Source organism: Lissotriton vulgaris, chromosome 2_1 (assembly GCF_964263255.1).
Source record: "Lissotriton vulgaris chromosome 2_1, aLisVul1.2, whole genome shotgun sequence".
Classification (NCBI taxonomy): Eukaryota; Metazoa; Chordata; class Amphibia; order Caudata; family Salamandridae; genus Lissotriton; species Lissotriton vulgaris.
The window spans coordinates 584656968-584677903 of record NC_141687.1 but is presented as its reverse complement, the minus strand read 5'-3'; the positions used below and the strand labels follow the sequence as shown (position 1 = coordinate 584677903).

General features: G+C 45.1%; 1 protein-coding gene across 3 annotated transcripts in view; it reads right to left on the bottom strand.

Moving 5' to 3' along the window:
• LOC147730783 (uncharacterized) overlaps positions 1-20936 on the bottom strand; it is a 200598-nt gene that overhangs the window by 40115 nt on the left and 139547 nt on the right. For all 3 annotated transcript variants that reach the window (XM_086958631.1, XM_086958632.1, XM_086958633.1), the window contains 5 exons: positions 16556-16659; positions 13629-13795; positions 13200-13335; positions 9247-9370; positions 4524-4698 (listed from right to left, as the gene is read on the bottom strand). In XM_086958631.1, coding sequence (XP_086814757.1) covers positions 4524-4698; positions 9247-9370; positions 13200-13335; positions 13629-13795; positions 16556-16659 — 706 coding nt within the window. The remainder of the gene's footprint in view (positions 1-4523; positions 4699-9246; positions 9371-13199; positions 13336-13628; positions 13796-16555; positions 16660-20936) is intronic.

Here is a 20936-nt window from a genome sequence, read left to right as displayed (position 1 = left end):
TGAGGGTGTGTGGATGTGTGAGGGTGAGGGGGTGTGAGTGAGGGGGTATGAGGGGAGGAGGTGTGTGAGGGTGAGGGGAATGATGGTGAGTGAGGGTTGTGGGGGTGAGGGTGAGTGAGGGTGTTAGAGGGTGGGTGAGGGTGTGTGATGGTGAGAGGGTGAGAGGGTGGGTGAGGGTGCGAGAGTGTGAGAGGGTGTGTGAGGGTGAAAGGGTGTGTTGGGGAAACCTGCATGTGGTCACACTCTGGAAGGAAAAACAATATTCCAAGAGGAAATGAAGCCACTGGGATCGATATGGAATCTGTGGCTAAAACGAAGTTAAAAGGCCTCGGGCTGTGAGTCAGGCTCCTAACACTGAGGAAAATCGAGGAACACCTGGGGTCTTGCTTTTTAGGAAAGCTACCCTGCTGGAAGAGAGGGGGTTTTGTTTGTAGGGATAATTGATGCAGTGTGTGTTCACTACGTTAAGGAACATATTACTGATTTCTAACATGTTGCAGTTGAAATTGATATTGTGTCGTGCTGAGGAATGAAAAAAAGATAAGAATTGTGAACCAAACAGCAATTGGAAACTCCGGATGCAAAGGTAGCTCTGCTGGTTAAGGTTAAACATAGTGCCAGAAGTAAGTGCAGTACAGAGTTATTTCAAAACATCGGTGGCTTTTATGACCAAAAGGTTTATTTTTTCGAATTATTTCAGTTTCGAAACATGTGACTGTAGCATTTTATTAGCAGGAGTAAGCTGACACATCAGTGACGGCGGAAGGCATTTCCTTCTCGGAATTAATGTCCCAATGCTTTATCCGAAGACATCAGGTTGTCAACTGCTGTGAAACAAAACGCTCTAAAACGCGGCGTGAAGAAGGAGCAGGAAAGAGCCAGGGCGGGCGGACGGGACGGGAATCCGCGATAAAAAAACAAGCGCCTCATTTCGCCTTTTCATTTTAAATAACGTCCACGCCCATTTATTTCTTTGACGACCTGCCTCTGTAGACAGTGGTGCTGCTGACATTATGTTAAAGCACTGAACGGGGTGCTTGTGAAACCAGCAACACAGAACAGAAACAAAAAGCAGCCCGGGCTAAGTGAGAGGGCGGTCCGAGCCCCGGCGGCAAAGCGGAGTGCGGCATCTGAAGTCCCGGGTCCCAGGAGGGGGCCCGGGTGAAGACCAGCGCTGCGGAGGACACACGGAACACGCGGAAAGAGCCCGGTGAGTGGTGGGGGTGGGGGGGGAATGGGGGTAGTGTACGCGCGTGTGTCTGTGTGTGTTCGAGTGTGTCTGTGCGTGTGTCTGTCTGTGTGCGCGTGGGTCTGTTTAAGGGGGGTGCATGTGTGTATGCAGTGTGTGTCTGTGTGTGTCTGTGTATGCGTGTGGTTGTGTATGTGCGCATGCGTGAGTGTGGCTGTGTGAGTGTTTGCGCACGGGAATATGAGGCACGAGAGGGGCACGGCGCCGTGCGCGCCCACGAGGTAAAATCTCCGGCAGGAGAAGCGCCTGTCAGTCTGCTGTCCACATTCCCCCCAGAGTGATAACATAAGTTGTCGAGCCCTAGACAGCAAAAGCTTCGCTTTTGCTTTCGTCTAGGCTCGGCCTAAAAAGGGCGCAATAGCCACTTGGAATGCCACCGCTGGGACCCTTGCTGCGATCCTTCGTGGAACCTCAAACTGCACATTAAACAGGGACTCCCCACCTACATACGGTCACAAGGCGGAAATCAAAATCAGCGCTAAACAACTGAGCAAGAAACGCAAACATGGCACAAACTCAATGAAGAAACAACTTCAAGAGGCCAGCAAAAGCCACTCCAAGAAGGTTTGGGAGGCAAAACGAGACCACTGCGAAGCACAATGGCTGAAAATCTTTGATTTGCTGAGCCCAGGAAAATCGCAGGAGTTTTGGCACTACTTAAGCACCCTCGGATGATGCACAAACCACAGAGAAAACTCCCTCGAGGCTCCCATCTGGGCCGCCCATGTAAAAGCCCTTTACATCGAAACCGGCCCCGCCACCAAGCAAAATTAAACATCTAACATTAGAGCTGACTTAGACCCAACCACTGAGATGTCTGCCTCGCCGGGAAAACTGTTGGTGACCAAAATCCTAAAAAAACATCAGACAAAATGGTGCCCCGGGGCCACACGGCCTTCCTGGACACTTATTCAAGGCAAACATCGACTTCTGGTCAAAAACCCTGACCCACCTGTACACTGAATGTTGGCTCCTGGGGGATGTCCCAGACTCATGGAGAGGCTCGCTCCTGCAGCCAATTCACAAAAAGGGCCCCAAATCTGAACCATCAAACTATCGCCTGATCACCCTTCTGGACATCGAGGGTAAAGCTTACGCCAGTGCCATCTTGAGGGACCTCACAGACTGGACGGACGCTGAAGGTCTCCTCCCATTCTGCCAAACCGGATTTAGACCAGGGTCCACCACAGTCGATAACATCACTGCACTTTCTTATCTGGTCCACCACGCTCGGCACGCAAAAGCCCACCCTTATTCGCCTGCTTCATTGACTACTCGGCGGCGTTAGACGGGATAGATCGTGCAATCCTGTGGAGAAAGCTGGCCCACTGGAACATCAATCCATCTTTGTTGAGGGCGATCCAATCCTTGCACCACAAAACGTGGGTAAGAATCAAACTCTCGAGGGACCATGCATCCGCAAAGATCAACACGGACCGAGGTCTAAAACAAGGGTGCGTGCTAGCCCCACTGCTATTCAATTTATACACAGCGGACATGGAGAGAGCCTTGACTGGGGCAGCACTGCTTATCCCAAGGATAGGCGGGACAAAAATTCACTTCATGCAATACGCCGACGACCTGGTGCTCCTGGACCATACGAGAATTGGGCTACAAAAGGCGCTGACGGCACTTGCCGCATACAACGATAAAAATAAGCTCGTAGCAAATCCATCCAAAGTCATCATCTTTGGAAAGTACCCAAAGAAAAAATCATTAAAATGGAGGCTTGGCCACCTTCTGCTGGAAAGTACTCAGCGGTACACTAACTTGGGCATTTGCTTCCAGGAGTCGGGGCTCTCAAGCGCGCACCTAAAGACCATCCAAGGCAAAGGCAAAACTATAATCTATGCTATTTGCAATCTGCACGCCTCCTTATATATCCCATTCACAATGGCCATCCAACGAGTACTCAAAGCAAAATTAATGCCGGCCCTAAATTACGCTCTCCAGGCATTCCCAGGCAAACTGCATAAAGATCTAGAAAAAATTCACTGCAGAGCCTACAAGAGACTATTTCACCTCCCGAGGTGTACCAGAAACACTCGTCCGCTTGGAATTCTCACTCAACCAGCAATACTTGGAAGAGATGGCAACCCTAAGCAAATACTACTTTCTAACAACGACGGCTAAGGAGAACACACTCAAGGCATCGCTGAATTGTATCTTCATAGAACCAGGGAATCCCTGGTCGACCACTCTCAAGGCGGCGAAGGACCATCTCAATCTCGCCATTGAGTCCTGGAATTCCGAATATGTCAGCTACACCGTCATCAAAAAACAAGTGCGCGCGTGGTCACTGGACCTGGAGTCGCTGGCAAAAAAAGACCTTCATAAGTCCTTGTGCTTACCGCATATCCTGCACAATCCCAAACACCATCTGAAGCAGGCCGTGGGCCGCGCAGCCCTTCATAAGATCTTAGCCTACAGACTACATCCACTGCCTCTTAAAGAACTATATGCCTTCGGCATGGTCGGCTCAGGAGCCCGGGAATGCAGGCTCTGTAAGTACAAACGTGAATCACTGGCTCACCTACTATTCTGCTGCCCAGCCCTGCGCACGGCCCGTAGTCTCTATCTCAGGCCAATTCTAAGACAATCAGGAATCCGCACCGCAAAGGAGGCAACCATCCATCTTTACACCTTGACAACGGTAAAGCACATGGCCTCCTTCGGAAAGTTCATTCACCAGACACGATCCTTGCTGATGGCCCCGGAGGGCATGTCCTTATAGCGGCTTTACAGACCCATGCCCAATATGAACTTTACTCATCGTAACCCCAGCCCTCAGGGCGGCACAAACTCCCTTGGTTTTAATTTTTGTAATTTTTGTAATTTTTTAACTTTGTATCTTGTTTTTAATGTAATGGTTTTGAGTAACCAAACAATAAAAGAATTCATTAGACAGTAGGAGTGGAGTTCAGAATTCATATCCATTTAGTTCATGTCCTCTATCTAGATGGAAGAGAATTTGTTTGTAGAATGTAGCCTTCTGTTCCTCTCTCCTTTTTCACATTTCTTCTGATCAGAATTTCTGTACGCTATGAAGAAATCATTAAAGGTGCATAGCACCGAACTTGCCCCATGCCATAAGGGCGATCTCAAACTAGTGTTATTTGATCGACCAATGGTGGTTAGAATGCTGAGGCTTTCAATTTACATATGGATTTACACGTCTCAGCATGCTTAGTTCTGATGGCCAAACACACAGGCCAGTTGAGGCCCATATTGTGGTTCCCATTACTTTCCACCTTCCCCCACATGCTTTACCCACCTGTGGCTTCTCTCACCAACTCATGTACACTCCAGGCCTGGGTGAGCTGTTCCCTGGAGCGAGGCAGTTCTTCCTCCTGGAAGCGAAGATTGAGGTCCAGTGATGACAGGGGAGAGCGGGTCCTGACCCCAGCACCAATGAGAGGAACATTCAAAGTGAGGGCATCAGACGCATCCTACAGAGGAGTAAAAAAAGGCAAGAGGAGCAATTAGGTGCTTTTTCTGGGGCTGAGCTGGAAAAATAAATCAAGGGGTTTCCCCTTGAATCTGGAGAAGGAAACTGTAACAAAAGACATTTGCCTGGGAGTGATGCATTGGAGGTTGTGGGGTGGTTAAGTCAAGCAGACAATTGTCAAAACCCCCACCTTCATCAGGTACCTCCCTGAGGACCTCTTTCGATTACAGGGCGTCAAACACTGCCCCTGTAAATTCGATCCAGCTAAGCTTGCGGGCACTATCAGCTGTAAAAACTGCCGCTGGACGACTACAAATCATTCAGCCGACACATCCACTCCCCTATCACAACCCAAGGCCGCCCTAACACTCTTTAAAGGTGGTCTGATTAATGCACGGTCTATGTGCAAGCATAATCAAGATATATGCGATCTCATTCGCGACTCTGATTTGGACTGCCTAATGATAACCGAAACATGGTTAACAGAAGATAGCAATCCTGATATTGCTACCGCCCTACCTCAAGGCTTCTCTTTCTTTAGGCAAGACAGACCGAAAGGCAGAGGTGGAGGTGTTGCCATTATACTTAGGAACACCTTCCCCTGCCATACCTTCAATCTAGAGCCCTTAAAAAGCACAGAAGGCCTAGGTTTTTCAATCAAACTGAACGAACAAACCTCCTTCTCTGGTGGTCTTATTTATCGCCCGCCCGGTAATGCCACTGAATTTCTTGATTCATTGTGCGATTCCCTGGGTCACTTCGTTCTCCGGTACCCCCACTTCACCTTACTCGGGGATTTTAACCTACATCTTGAGTCCAAATCTGATACTCAAGCCATCAATTTTTCCCAAACACTAGAAATGTTTAATCTCCAACAACTTGTCACCCAACCTACCCACCTGCTGGGTCATACCCTTGATGGTGTGTGCACCAACCTCTCCTCCCTAACCACCCTGCCCCCGCTTCCACAAATTTGGTCTGATCACAGCTTGATCTTGTTCCACATCCATAGCGTGCGTGCTCCTTCCCGCAACAATACTAACTCCCACCCTTCCAACTCTGTCAATTGGAAAAAAGTCCAAGAAAGCTTGACTCTTAAACCTATGAATCAATCCCATACCCCTACCCTGTCCGGAAATGTCGAAATCGACGCCGACCTCTTCTACAACTGGCTCGCACAGGAAATGAAAACCAGAAACCCTCCCAAACGCCAAGGCACTTCTCATAAAAAATCCAAAACTAATGCCCCCTGGTTCACCCCCGATCTTGCTACCTCTCACCTACTTTGTAAGAAAGCAGAGCGAAAATGGCGCAAGTCTTACGACAACGACGACCGTCTCTCCTACATTCAAATAAGGAAAGCCTATCTCTCGAGTATCAAATCAGCCAAAAAATCCTACTACGTGAACGCCATCAAAGAATCCCATCAAAAACAAAAGACTCTGTTTTCTATAGTAAAGTCATTTACTCAGCCCAAAGCACTTCAACCAGAAATACCTCCATCACAAGACTTATGCGACAAAATCTCCGACTACTTTGAAGACAAAATTGTTTCCATCCAGAGCAACTTCCCCCCTTTTTGTACTTCTTCATTTTCCCCTCCCCCTGACTCTCTTCCCGGCAACCTGAAAAGTTTCTCCCCTGTAACACTGGAGCAAACCAGAGAAGTCATCCTGGCCTGCAAATCGGGCTCTCCGTCTGACCCCTGTCCACCCAAAATCCTTCACCAACTTATTGATGTGATAAACCCAGCAATCAACGACATAGTCAACTCGTCGCTTAGCACAGGAATCGTCCCCCCCCGGTGGAAGAAAGGAATTGTCAAGCCCCTCATGAAAAAGGCCAACAAATCCCCGTCTGACCTGACCAATCTTCGCCCGATCTCACTACTCCCAGCCTTAGGAAAAATAACAGAACAACTGGTTTATAGAGAACTTAGACAATACCTGGAAGTAAATAACATACTCCATCCACAGCAGTCGGGTTTCCGTCCCAAACACTCGACGGAAACAGCGCTGATAGAACTATCAGATACGATCAAACTGCTACAAGATCAGCGAAAAAACTCAATCCTCATTCTTCTCGACCTGACCGCGGCGTTTGACACCATCTCCCACTCCATCCTTATCAGTAGACTGATCGACATAGGGATCTCAGACTCCGCTTTATCCTGGTTAAAATCATTCCTCGCTGACCGATCACAGACCGTCGCTCTGGGCCCTTTCCACTCAAAAGAGAAGACGATTTCCTCAGGAGTTCCGCAGGGTTCTATCCTAAGTCCCCTCCTTTTCAACATCTATCTCATTCCACTCCTGTCCTTGATCGAATCCTTTGGAATACCAGTAACCTCCTACGCCGATGACACACAACTCATCGTGCCCTTGGACGGTAACTCTACCAGCTCTGAGCTCAACCTCAAGAATTGCCTAACGGAGGTCTTCCATTGGATGAACACAAACCATCTGAAGTGTAACTCCAACAAAACGGAGATACTCCCGATTGGCAAGAACACCTCCTTCTGCCCAGCCCTGTGGTGGCCAGACGACTCAGTCGCTCCCCCTCAAACTGTAACAACGGCCAGGAATCTAGGCGTCATATTCGACTCAGATCTCTCTTTCGATCAACATGCTAAGACTGTAGCCGGCAAATGTTTCGGAATAATAAGATCTTTAAGAAAGTTCTTCGACTTTCTCCCTCTCGACGCCAGGAAGAGTGTGACAGTAGCCCTTATAATTTCACGATTGGACTACTGCAACGGCCTTCTTGCAGGGGCAAAAAAGAGCACTCTAGCGAAACTTCAGAGCGTGCTCAACACCGCCGCTCGACTGGTACTCAAACTGCCCCGTAGAGCTTCCATCTCCGCAGCCCTTCGATCCTTACATTGGCTGCCTCTCCACAAGAGAATTCTATTCAAGATTTTGATCATCGCCTTCAGAGCTTTCAATAAATCCGGCCCAAAATACCTGTACAGACGTTTTCCCCACTACACCCCCAGTCGATCTCTCCGCTCGTCCCAGGACAACCTCATCCTACCCGCAAAGTACAATCTGAAGACGAAGGGAGGTAAAACCTTAAGCTTCCTAGCCACCAAAGCATGGAACAATCTGCCCAAAAATCTCAGGCAACAAACCCGCGAAAAACCCTTCAGAAAGCTCCTGAAGACTTGGATTTTCAGCCTCCCCGATGACTTCGCTAAGGCAGCCATCTAACCCCCCTCTGTTTCCGGACCGGTCATCTAGGATTCTTAGCGCCAAGATGCTCCCTCCGGAGCGAACGTCGCGCTCTACAAGTACCCCTACAAATACAAATACAAGTATCCTAGGGAGTAACATCCACAAGTTATGTATCTTGTTATCAACAGTTTCCATGTTCTTACAGAACACAAACTCTCTGCTGTCCAATATTACTTTCACCTATGTGATTGGGTCAGCCACAATCACAGACATGGTCCCCCCTGGAATCCTAGGTCTATAACCTCATTCTGTTACATAGGTAGCACAAAAGGTGATGAGTGAAATGCTTGAATTATTCTCAGCCACTGGCAATCACTCCAGTTTCCAGTTCATCATGATTAGTTTGGCCGTGCTATTGCAGAAAGGGATCAGTCATGTGCACATCTGGCATGGCCAAGCACCACAAGAGGTGGCCCATCTCAGTGCCCTGTGAACAGGAATTCAAGCAACCTCAGACCGGTTTTAGTTTTGTTGGGTCTCATTAGTGAAGTGCAAATTGAGTCTTGTGACACTAGGGACACTTGGACCCACATCTGGCCAGTCTACGTAGAGAGACTTGCTCTAAATACTAGGTCAAATGCTTGAATTATTGTCAGCCATTGGCTATCACTCAAGGCTGCATTTTGGGCCATCACTTTTTAGCTAGCTGACCTGTGCCATTACAGACAGGGATCAATCATATGCAAATTAGATTAGGTCCACTTCTAGGGGACAATGGGACTTTAGGGCCTCATTTACAATATTTTGCCATATGGCAGTGCTACAAGCCTTCCTGCTGCACTGCTCTATGGCAAAAGAAAAAGGCAGGAATGTGCCATATCTATCAGATATGGTGCATTCCTGTCCTCTTATCTTGCGGTGGTGCTCAATTGGCTGTCATACACCAACGCAGGTACCCTGCACCATGGTTCTAGGGCATCTGCATTGTTGGGGTGATTGTTTTTGTGCAGGTAGAGACACCTTCCTGCATAAAAACAATCAAAGGAGGCGATTTCTTCTTTCTATGTGTGCTCACTTGCCCAATATAATTTGGTTCAGTGACGAGTATGGATGGTTAGAGGTTTAACTAGCGAAGATACTGCCCTTAAAAGATGCCTGGAAAAACAGTGACAAAGAATGGCAGCAAGGGGAGCGGATCTGCTATAACAAGGAGCAAGCAAGAATATTGATGAAATGATGGGGCATGTCCTCATTGATGACTTTGCGAAATAAAGCAGCAGTAACTAGGACATTTGTACAGCGGAGACCAGAGAAAAGGCTGAATAATGGTACAAAGAAGCACTGGGTTCAGAGGACAGAGGAGCTGTGGGTCTTACCCAGGTAATGCGAAGCTGGCCGGTTGCCACTATTCCTTCAGTCTCATGGTACAAGGCCAGGTCCAGAATTGCATCACCTACATGTCCTGGGGCGGTGGGGACCTCAAACTTCACCTCATCTGAGCTGCAGAGAGGAATGGAGAGGACAAAGGTAAAGAGAGAGTGGGGAGCGTAGACCATGGTACAGGTGATGAATAAAGGAGAGAGAAAGAGAAAGGAAATTAAATCAAAAGGCCTTTCAAAGTAATACATGACTCTTAAAAGCCCTGCACTCTCCAAATGCAGATTTATACAAAAATCGTGTACTAGGAAAAATTATGCACCAGAAATAAATATGTATAGAAGTAGTAATATCTAAAAAAAAAAGTGGAAGATACTCAGTATGTGTCTTCCAGGCTTACACAGATATCACTGCCCACAGTCTTGGACATATGTCTTATTGGAACATTTATATTGCACAGCCCAAATTCAGTAGTTAATTTAGTCAAAGGTTAATATGAGACAATCACCCATGCATTTTGTGTAGAAGTTGCCAAATCCTCGCTTAAATGCCCTATATATCCATCACATGTTTGGGTGATACTTATTAACAAACAGATTGTGTCTTGGACAAATGCATTCGGGGTAACACCCCTGATCAGCCAGGCTAGCTTGAATCCAGTGGCAAAGTGAGCTCTCCTTCCATCATCTCTTTGTGCACCTTGAGTTGGCAGGGTAGGAGGCTTGTTTCTTGTCTAGGGAAGACCTGGCTTGGCAGTTCGGGTGAACTGTTCCCAGGAGGAACAGGGTCAAGACTGATTTACTGTTACATATGGCTGGGTCTGAACAGACGTGGCGAAATGAGCTAAAGAACGATGTTGGATTCAACCCAGGTCTGTGACTGGAGGTGAGTGTCTGAAGAGTTTCAGCGTTCCGTTCTATCTTCTCCTAGTGTTTACAATAATGTTTAGACATTCTCATTAATGTCAATCCACCAATGTGACGTATTAGTACATAGGTCGCATGGCACTCAGGACTGTAATGCAAAGTGAAGTTGCCTGCAATTGGAAATAGCCTGGTGCAGCTTTCTGTGTTTTCTTAACTAAAGCCTCACCCTACCTACACATTTCCTCTCTCCTCCTGCAATCTCTGTCACTTTAGGTTTCTACACTGATTGCGACTGTGAAACACAATTGATTTTGTGACCTTGAGTCTGTTTGGAGTGCAATACTAGTCAATTTGTCTATGACACTTGCTCCTGGACCAAGTTGTCTCTGTTTGATTTCTACCCTTTTTGGAAGGAGGACTCTTGGTGCATATTCGCTGCAATTTAGTGCTGTGGAATGTAATGACCACTGGGGGCCTATTTTGAGAATACCCCTGCACCTAACACTCAGGAAAATCAAGAAGAACGTGGTTGCCTGCAATTGAAGGTAATTTGGCAAAGTTTTAAACTCTTTTCTTTTACTAATGGCTCACTTTACATTTTTTTTCCTGCAATCCCTGTTCCTCTCATTTTCTACGCTGATTGTGACTGAGTGCATTTTTTAGTTTTCTGACCTTGATTCTGTTTGGAGTATTGTTGAATGATATTGTGAACCTGATTCACAAAGGCAAACTTACACATTTGTGTAAGTTTATGATTGTTTGCTATTCACAAAGGAATTTTACTATTAGTATCTTTATTACTGTGGAGTCTACGCACATAAAAAAACATAGGGCTGTACTATTTTTGTATATGCGGATACTGTGCAATCGTAAGTATCAGACAGACTACCCATTTGGAGATAAACCAAAAGGAGGATGCTGACGTTGCTCCAATACCTCAGAGCATAGTTATAAAGTACAGACTAATTAAGGCTGATCTCTCCACAGAAATTGTTGGGAGATTTTCAGTTTTATTAATGATCCTGTTGATATTTTGGCAGTCACCGAATCATGGATGGAGGACACCTCAAATCCAACAAGGTGGTGGGCTAGCTATGATTTTTAGGGCGTCTCCAGGTCTCCCATTAGCATTAACCTTTATAGTGTCCTTCCCTCAACCTGTAGTCTCCAATTTCTCCCATCCTCAAACCTGACCATGTTAATCACTTACCACCCTGTTAGGTGAGGTAGCCATTCTGTCTCTCGCGTCATGGTTCTGGGAGGCTTCAGCGACCAGGCTGATGATACCTCTGATGCTAACTAGATAAGGCTTGACCAGTATTGAACAGTACATTTCTATGCTCAACCGTATTCAATGTATAACAGAAGCTACTCATGCTACAGGTCATGCCCTTAATCTAATCTTCCCACTACCTTGTTTGGGTCGGGGCAGAGGTATCTCCGCTGTTAAAAGCTTAGACCACTACCTGAACTCTTTTCAATTTAATGATCCCGCTCCCAAATCATTGTAAACAATGAGCACTGCTTATAACAGGATGTGTAGACGCCGGAGTAACCTAAATGTAGAGCATACATTATCAGGCATAACGTATTTAACTGTTCTCAGTAATGACTTTGACATTGTCAATGAACAATTGAATCACTTATACAACTGGCTTGCTCGTGTAGCAGACCGCCTTTTTTGGGCACTGAACCTACTATGTGCTCAGGGTCCCACTTGTAATCGTCCGGAGGTTCAACTTGCCTGAATTACCGATTCCCAGGGGTATCAATAGTTCCAAGGGTGGGAAACATTTAGGCCATTTTCCGGGCCACTAGTAATGAAGGCCTTAGCGGCTGGCCCACACCCTTGATTATAAGGGTTGGTCCCAAGCTGGTTTCCAAGCTAAACACAGCAATGGAACAGTCATAATAGTACCCCTTGACAAACTATGCACCGTAAGGGGAGAGCTGTTAGAGCTTTCTACAGCCTTTGATACAACTAACCATGTCTTTCTGATTCTTGGCTTGGCAGAGTTCCACTGAGAGACCCTAGAATGGGTTTTATGTTTCCTCCAAGTCCAGACACAAGTAATTTCCCTTCCCTTTTACAATGAGCAGATATGTCAATACACTGTGGCATCCCTCAGGAGTCAGCGCTAGCCCATCATGTTCAAAATCTACACGACTTGATCCAGGACTTAGATTATCCAGCCCTTACATATCTCTAAGTCACACAAATGATACTGAGGTTTGACCTCTGCTCCCCAGATGGAATCAACCAGCTTTGTGAATGCTTGCCAGAAGTACAGACTTAAACTGAGATTCTGGTGTTGAATGTGACCCATACCTAAGGACTGAGAGACTCTGGCCTGCCTCCTTTATCTTGCTAATTTTCGTTTTTTTGGTTAGTGGTATTGCTCTGTATCGAGGCATACCGCAGGCACCTCTGTGGAAAATCCAGCTACTGCAGAACATGGATATTTTACCTTATATATCTCTGGAAATGTGACCACGTGGCAGAGGAAAAGAAAAGACAACATTGTCTCCACATCTGTCATCGTATTAATTTAAGGCAGTTGGCCTTGTGCATTGTTTGCTATTACGTCATTCTCCATGCTAGAACATGAACCATTAGATCTGGCTCCCAAACCTATTAGTGAGTCTGCTCTTTAAGAAAGTTTGGTGCTGGTGGAAGAGCACTTTGAGTAGCGGATCCCAAACTGTGAATTGCTCTCCCTGACCATCTTAGAAAAATTATTGAATAGGCCTTGTTCAAGAAACACATTAAGGCCAGCTGCTCAGCTAACTAGTTTCCTGTTTGTGCCTCAGTGTTCCTTAATTCCCTGCCGTTTGATGTTTCGAGTGCCAAGATGCCTATGGTATATGATGTGCTACAGTAAAAAATAAATAAAGTCATAGACTTGGCACCTTAATGGAGACCCATCTCATGAGTGGGGCCTGTCTAACATCCTGTCAGGCCTCATTTGGCTTCTGCACTCCTATGCTGTCTTCTGAGATGAGAAGACACAGCAGACACATTTCTCCACGCATACAACATATCCACATTAAGATTTCCGGAAGTGCTCCCAAAGAGGTATGCTCACCGTACGTCAAATGTTGCTTCCCTGTGAGGTGATAAAGCACCTCGTCTCAGGATTCCAGCTGGTGTACCTCTGTTGGGCGTTCCCACACCTCGTGCTAGGGCTCCAGGAGAGGTCTTTTTTGCAGCCAGAACAGTGCCTGAGCGATATTAAGCAACAACATATGAGATTCCCAAAAGCTCAAAATGGACCAAGAGAGGCTAAGCATGTGAACGGACCCTAGGATAGTGAGATCCACAAGGTTCAAAAGGCAGAATCTGCTGAAGGACTGGTAAAAACTGGTGAAAAAGTGATTAATGGACATTACATTATGTATCGTGTCACAAACTAGACTCCATATGGAGAGGAAACAGATACTGATAAGGAACATTTGGAACAATCTCCTCCTGTGTTCTCGGGCCTGATCTCTTTCAACTTGAAAAAGCTGCCTACCTTTCTCCTGGATGGTGATCTGCTTAGTGAGGGGCAGAGGCTTTGGAGGCTTTGGAAGAGGCATTGTTGTAAGCTGCACATGATGTGTCTGCTTCCCAAAAGTGAGGCGACACGAGAATCCTTTGCCTGAGCCACTCTGGATAGGAGACACTGACACACAGATAAACCTGGGAGAGAAGAAAGGCAGAGAAAGGGAGCATCAACACTAACAGCAACCCAGGACTGTTCTAAACTGCAGCCTTCATATCAGTACACTCTGCACCACCCTCAGCAGCATTCCAAGTGTATGTGACAGCAGGGGGTGGAGGCGAACAGTGGAGGTTTCTGGGGAGCAAAGAGCAAAATGTGTGACAAGGCGAGAAAGCTGTATGGGGAGGTGCTGGCATATGAGGAATGGGAGAGGAGGTTAGTAGGGAAATGATGAACAGCGGAGGAGAGATGATGAGGTCTGTACAAATGGAGGTGTATAAGACGCAGGTGTGTGAGATGTGTGAGAACCTGTGTAAAAAGCAAGCAGGGAGTCATGAATGCACATAAATATACAGAACGCTTAGTGATATGGGGCAGGCAATGAAGCTCCTTCCTGAGATCCTTAAATCCTTTTGTTTAATTTAATCCATTCATGATTAGATATACGAAAGGATTTCAGAGTCTTTTATTGAGGTGGGAAATAGGAGGCTTTCTCCACTGTAGCAAATCTGAATACCGAGCCCCACAGAGTCCACATCAGGTAGTGTTAGTGTTACATTGGACATCTGAAAAATCTAGATCTACCAATACCTCTCAAACTGGTTCTTCCTTAATGACTTCACTTTAAAGAATAGGCCCCTATGACAGGGACATCAGGTCTCTGGGTGGAAGGTGCTCAGTGTTGACATTTCTATACAGAAGCCTCCTACTAGTACTTCCAAAGGGGGTTTGACAATCAGCCAATGCCATCTGCCATGGTAACAACATTAATAGATTCAATGACAGTGGGTAACGTTGCAGTTATGGTTGAGGATAATCAGGAAATGCCATTCAAAGTCATCATGTAGCAAAAAGGGGCACCAGCAATTTAATTGATTTAATCCTTCAGGTCATTTGATTAGTGAACCTTACATTCACACAACTTGAACAGTTCTATAAAAGCAACACAAATCAGCACTCCCAATAGATTTTGAAGTATCTCTTTTATATGATGATCAGATCAGCAGAGTTCCTTCAATGAATTAGGAGTTGTCCCTGTATCGAATACATAGGAACATCATGCAGAAGTGTTGATTTGCAAGTGGCCTCACCAAATATGAAGTCAAGCAGCATAGTGATCAGTTTCCCAACTCGAACACTCCAACAAGGTTAAGGAAAGTATATGTTATCATAAGGCTTAACCTTAAACACTGCCTGCAACAGCAGTCTTGCTGGCCACAGCATCCATTTTATGTCGCTTAACAATATATAGATTGGGAGAGGCCCAGGCTGGTCTAAGAGAAACCCTGAGTTATTGCTTTCTCACTCTCTTTTGCCACAAATTGTTCTTCAAAAAGGTGCAGAACAATCCTCTACTCTAAGATCAACTACAGGCCAGGCTTGCCATATTTATTCTTAGTAAATACACATGGGGAATCCAATAGATCGAGAGACAGACTATAGGCAGTGGATTATGTAAACTAACATGCATATACTCTTCATTGACATTATGCAAGCTTTAACATTTACATAATCTGGTTTCTTTAAGCTTTGTGCTCTTATGTGTGCGTACTGCGCACTTCAGCCAGCGACAAATGCCTCTCTTCTTTTCTTATTCTCTCTGTCATCTCAATGTAGTTCAACAGTCATCTCTCTAAAATGTCAGCAGTCCTCACCTCCCTGGACATCACTTTCATGAATTGACTAATTCCCATTCCTCTCCAATCACCTTCTCTCCTGTTGCACTTAAAACTCCCACCATACTCAATTACCCTAAGGCATTCAGTAGGGCTGGGTATTTGGAAATACCAGACCTTGAAATGACATACAGTACTGAATGGCTAAACTTAGAGTTTCGCAGGAGCAGTGGAACATGGTTGTCTATGCCTGCTGACAACAGTTTTGATCGGTTACTTTTATATTCAGCATCTCACCGTGGTAGATTAAATATTGTTTGTTCTGACGAAAGCCCATTGGAAAATACTGTAAAGGCTGAAATATGGTGACTTAGCGCAAGCTAGTTCTGTAATTCCCATGTCCGCTAAACCTAGTGAATGTAGGGCTTGTTACTGGAATAATACTTTTTAATAATTCATTGTTTTCCCCTGGCCTCTTTTGTTAATGAGAAATGTGTCATTTTTGGTTTGAATATTAAATAAAATCTGCGATATTCTGATCTTGGTCCGCCTCACAGCAATTCAGCACTGGCTGGTCATTCATTTATGAAATCTCCTCATATGTGTCTTGGCATCCTTTTCTCCAATAACTTATTCCTCTATTTACTGCTCCATATTAACATTCTACTTTGTTCCACTCCCTTCTAGACAGAACCAAGTCCCTTAAGAACATTTTGGTAATGAGCAATGTGCAATGGTGACAGTATCTTTATTTGTGTTCCGCTATACTCATTTTCACATTGGACAACGTTAAAAACTTGCCTCTTCAACCACTTGAGGACCAACATGGCTGACAAACTACACTCCTAAGACTATCCTTTCTGACTCTGGTAGGCAATGTCAGAGTAGGAGGCATGGTTAATGAAAGGCGTGCAAGGAATGTTCATTCAATGGGAAGGCTATGTTAGCAGAAAGGATAGTATGTTGGAGGAGGAGTAAGTGACAAGGTGTCTGAAGAATGTGTGAGTTTAAGGGATTATAGAGACAAAGAAAGAGCCCTTGCTGGTAGTGATTTTTTTTATGTTTAACTAAAGATGTGTGTGAGGTAGTGTTCTGACTCTTGAAATTCCAGATGATTCTCACCTGTTTATCAGTGACTCTCCTGTCCAGGTTTCCTTATCCTCTGTCTGTAACTCTGTCTGTGCACCCGTCTCTTGAGTCTCAATAAAAATTGGGACATTACCACCCTTTGTAGGAGAATTGAAAAAGTGATTAGGATGAAGCGCAAGGTAAAAAGTAAAGAAAAAGACAAGGATGGATCAAAGAAAAGGAGAGAGAGAGTGAGGTGGTGACATGCAGAAAGAGCAAAGTGCAGATCAAAGAAAAATTGGTGGGGTAAAAGAAAGTAAAGAAGGGAAATACGAGGGAATGAAAAAAAGAGAAGGAAGGTCAGATGCGACAGAAAGGGAAACTAGGTAGAGAGACAAACTGAAGGAAAGAAAATATATAGACAGAAGATAGACAAAAAAAGCTAACCCAAGACTGCTGAACGACAGGCAAAAAACGACATCTGATTCAGATACAGCCCTGTTCTAACGTTGAGTCAGAGATGTAAGGGACTGCATTACAATTCAGAAAGTTGGGGACATTCCTTGGTTTTCACAGGTCTTTGTGTAGACTGTTTTGCATATAAGGCACCTTTTTCTTGACCTTATTACATTTTTGGGAATTCGTGGGTATTGGGACAAAGCCTTCCTCCTGGTATATAGTTTTCCTAATAGACAAATTTGAGCTCCAACTATCTGTGTCTAAGGAACTCATTTAGAGCTCAGAAGGCAAGCTGGCAAGCCACTGGCAGCAGTGACATCCTGCCTCTGTTAGCACAGTGGTGGTTAGCTCACCATATTTTATGATTCCACTGTGGTGGCCTATTTTGTAATTATGGCTTTACCCGTATGTCATGACAGTCCAATCATCATTTATTCTGTTTTGCACCAGAGCATGGAAGATATTTCTAGTTTTCTTTCAAATCTGTGGTGAGAGATCATTTGGGTGCTGGGTATGATACTCACCTATATTGTTCATGACACATGGGTAACATAACAGGCAAGATGTGAGCTGCCGAAACAAAGCAACATCCAACATGATCCTGTATGTGAAGAACATTGTTTTTGCCATGTATGATCATGCCATGTAAGTCCTGCATGTCCATGATGATGCACCACAGTCTGAAAAATAGTCCACAGTAGGCAGAATGATGGTTCTCTGTGACTCCTGTGGTTGTGATGCACCAATTTCAATGCATGCTCACTTAGAGGTCTCTACAACCTCAAGCATGGCAAACTTCACCACTTTGTCAGGCTCTGTTGTTCTACACTTGCCCAGCAATGTAGCATTTTAGTATTGCAAGTCACTGATGTACCCCATGGTCACGAGGGAGACTCATTTGATTGGTGACAACACTGTCTTAATTGTTGCTCTCGTTCGGTTGAACTCACTAAAATACATAGTTGATGATAGTTAAGCACCAGTGAACATCATGCCTTCAAGACAATTTTTCAGTTTCAATAACTGGGCAAAACTGTCACCACTTGTGTCAAGATCTTTGTATTCAGTGTGGCTTGACTCCACCTCCTTGCTTGACATACTCATGGTTGCAGCCCAGTCAGTAGGCATTCACAGTGAGGTAAATGTATGTGCTTCTTTTGTTTGGGCCAAGACCCTACTCATTGTTGCACAATCGAGACACCCAGATTTTCCATTTCTTCTACTTACACAATAATGGCTCATCCTGGGTGTGTTGTATGGTCCATTCAAAAGTGGAGTGCAACTGCACTTCCAGAGCAAGTGCAAAATGATGACACTGTGAGGCTAGGGGTTCTGTTCAACCACAAAGTGCCCTTGCACCTAAGGCTGGGCCTGAGCTGGCTATGATGGGGAACAGAGGGATCAATGAAAAGGTCTGACCAATCTTGTATGTCTCACAGAATGCCGACCTGCAAACCCCATAGTATCTTGAGGTCCACATTGGCGTGGACATGTCTCCCAAAAAGAACACTCAAGGGCGAGAGTCAGTTTAACCCTACCCTAGACAACTTCTTCCCAGAAAGGGTGTGTGATTGTTTTCTCAGTCAAGAAATCAGGGGCTAAACCTCAAGTCCACTTCATATATCACCCATGAGATACCATAGATTGAATGTCAGCATTATGTCTTCTGTAGCAGTCACCCTCAGTGAAGACATTATTGTTTATTCTAAGATGGTGCCAGTGCAGTGCACCCATTTGAGGCCAGTATCCCACAGGCAGAAACACCATGGCATTACTCTGAACAAATCAAAAGGCGCCACAATGCAACTGATGCTTCATACTTGTACGCATTTCTTTGGGGCTAATGGTGTTTTGCTGATCCCAAAATAATTTGTGACTTTTTGACTTAATTTCCTCTTTTGTGCCTTTATCATTGTGTCTTTGAGAATACTGCCACCATGATCCAAAACTGCGGTCACCCAAACACAAACTGCCTGCAAATGGTTGAGTCACGGTCTGCTTTCCAGTGAGCGAAAGACATTTCAATTGAACACAATACGTGATATTTTGAAGCCACCTTGCAGGCAATAGTGGCACTGTATTCACCCAAGCCATACTTGACGGTTGTATTTCAGATTACCTACACTAACAGTGAAACTCCAAGCTTAAGAGAGACCATTGCACGTGTTTGAGGCTGCAGACTTTCCTTCGCTACCTCTGGAGGCACTGACTCAATGTCATGACAGATCACAATCCTTTCAGGTAAATCTTCAGTGATTCTACTGCACACAAACCAGCCAGAATAAAAAAAAAACGGATATTACAACTTGAAAGCCTTGAGTTTGATGGCATGTACGTGCCAGGGAAGGGCAACAATGCAAACGTATTCTATTGTTACCCGTGACCAGCTTCAGCCATTGAGATTCACAATATGGGAAGGACTGGACTTTAAGTTAGATTGATCAGGCCCTTCCTTCAGGCCAGTCACTTGAGTAAATCATAACATTTGTAAGAGAGGAAAAACGCTTCTAGATAATTATCGGTGTGCCCAACATGAAGCTATCAAGGACAGTAGCATGTGTTTCCTTTATTGTCCCTCCTGTCCTTGTTGAACATTCAAGCTGTTCTGACAAAGGCCTGCTGCTGAAGTTATTATTGCAGTAACACAGGAGGGCTGTGTCCTAACAATTCTTAGAACCAAAGACCATCTGAGAGAGGAAGCCTTGTTCAATTATATCAAGGGCATAGGGGATGATCTACTATTAGGGCAAACATTGTGCTAGGCTGCTCGCCTAGACTGTCGCCTTCCCCATATACATAATTCCTTGCTATTCCCATTCGTGCAAGTCAGCCTCCTCATGACAACACATTTCACCCTTACCGTTGCAGGTTAGGAGTGGTACACCACAAAATGTCAGCAAACAAGGTTCTTGTTGCCTGTGAGTGACAAACAGATGGCAATGGCCGTGTTTCAGTTATCGTGCAGAGACTAGACTACCTCTCAACTGGGTACTCCTCAAAAAAGACACAAAGTGTCTGTTGTCAGGAAGGGTCTTCTCATCAACCACCCTACTCTGAAGATTTGCACAACCGTTAGTCCAGAGATTTGGTAAAGGTCAGAGCACCCAAAAATCAGCCAGTCTTGCTGCGTTCCCTTCATTGTTCTCTTGGATGTGCGTGTATGTATGTGCTATTTACTTTGATAACTTTATTTCGGTCTTAGACCATAAAAGTGCAATAAAATATGTACAAGCACAGTGTTAAAATATAAATACATCAAGTAAAAAAATTATTAAACAGTAGATATCAAAGTAATAGTTATAAATGAAAGCGGTCATCCCTTAGTCCTTGTGGATTATTACAGATCTTCTCCTCCACATACCGAGAAGAAACCTGGAAACAGCGAAGACAATGGGGGGGGGGGGTAGTATCATAAGTTAAGACTCTACGGGCGAGAGCACAGTGCCTAAAGCCCAAATTCTTGCAAAGTGGAATGATCCAACACTTCCTAATTTCGCCATATGCTGGGCAGAAAAAGAGGATGTGTATAATGTCTTCCCTATCATGATTGCAGGCAGGGCAGTTAGGTTTCGTCGCTTTCGCCCATCTTGAGGTAAATTCTCCGACTGGTAGGGAGCCATGTCTCAGTTGAATGTAGAGCTTTCTTGCCAGTGGAGGTTGCACCAAGTCCAAAAACGCCTCCTTCCTGAATTCATCTTTGATTGTAAAAAACTCATTAGATAGTCTGCCCAGGGATTTAGAGGAATGTAGCTTTTTGAGGTTATACGCTTTAACGGCTGCCACCAGGACAGACCTTTGGGTCCTCAAACAGCTCTCCTCCGGTGTGTCCCAAAGTTGGGGAAGGCCGATTTGGTAGAGAAGGGACTTAACATGTGTTAGCCATGGTATGTTCTTGGTCTTTAACTGCCCCCAAATGTTTTTAAATTCTGTTCTAAACGGTTCCAGCTCCGGGACAGAACAGAACCTTCTCCAATAG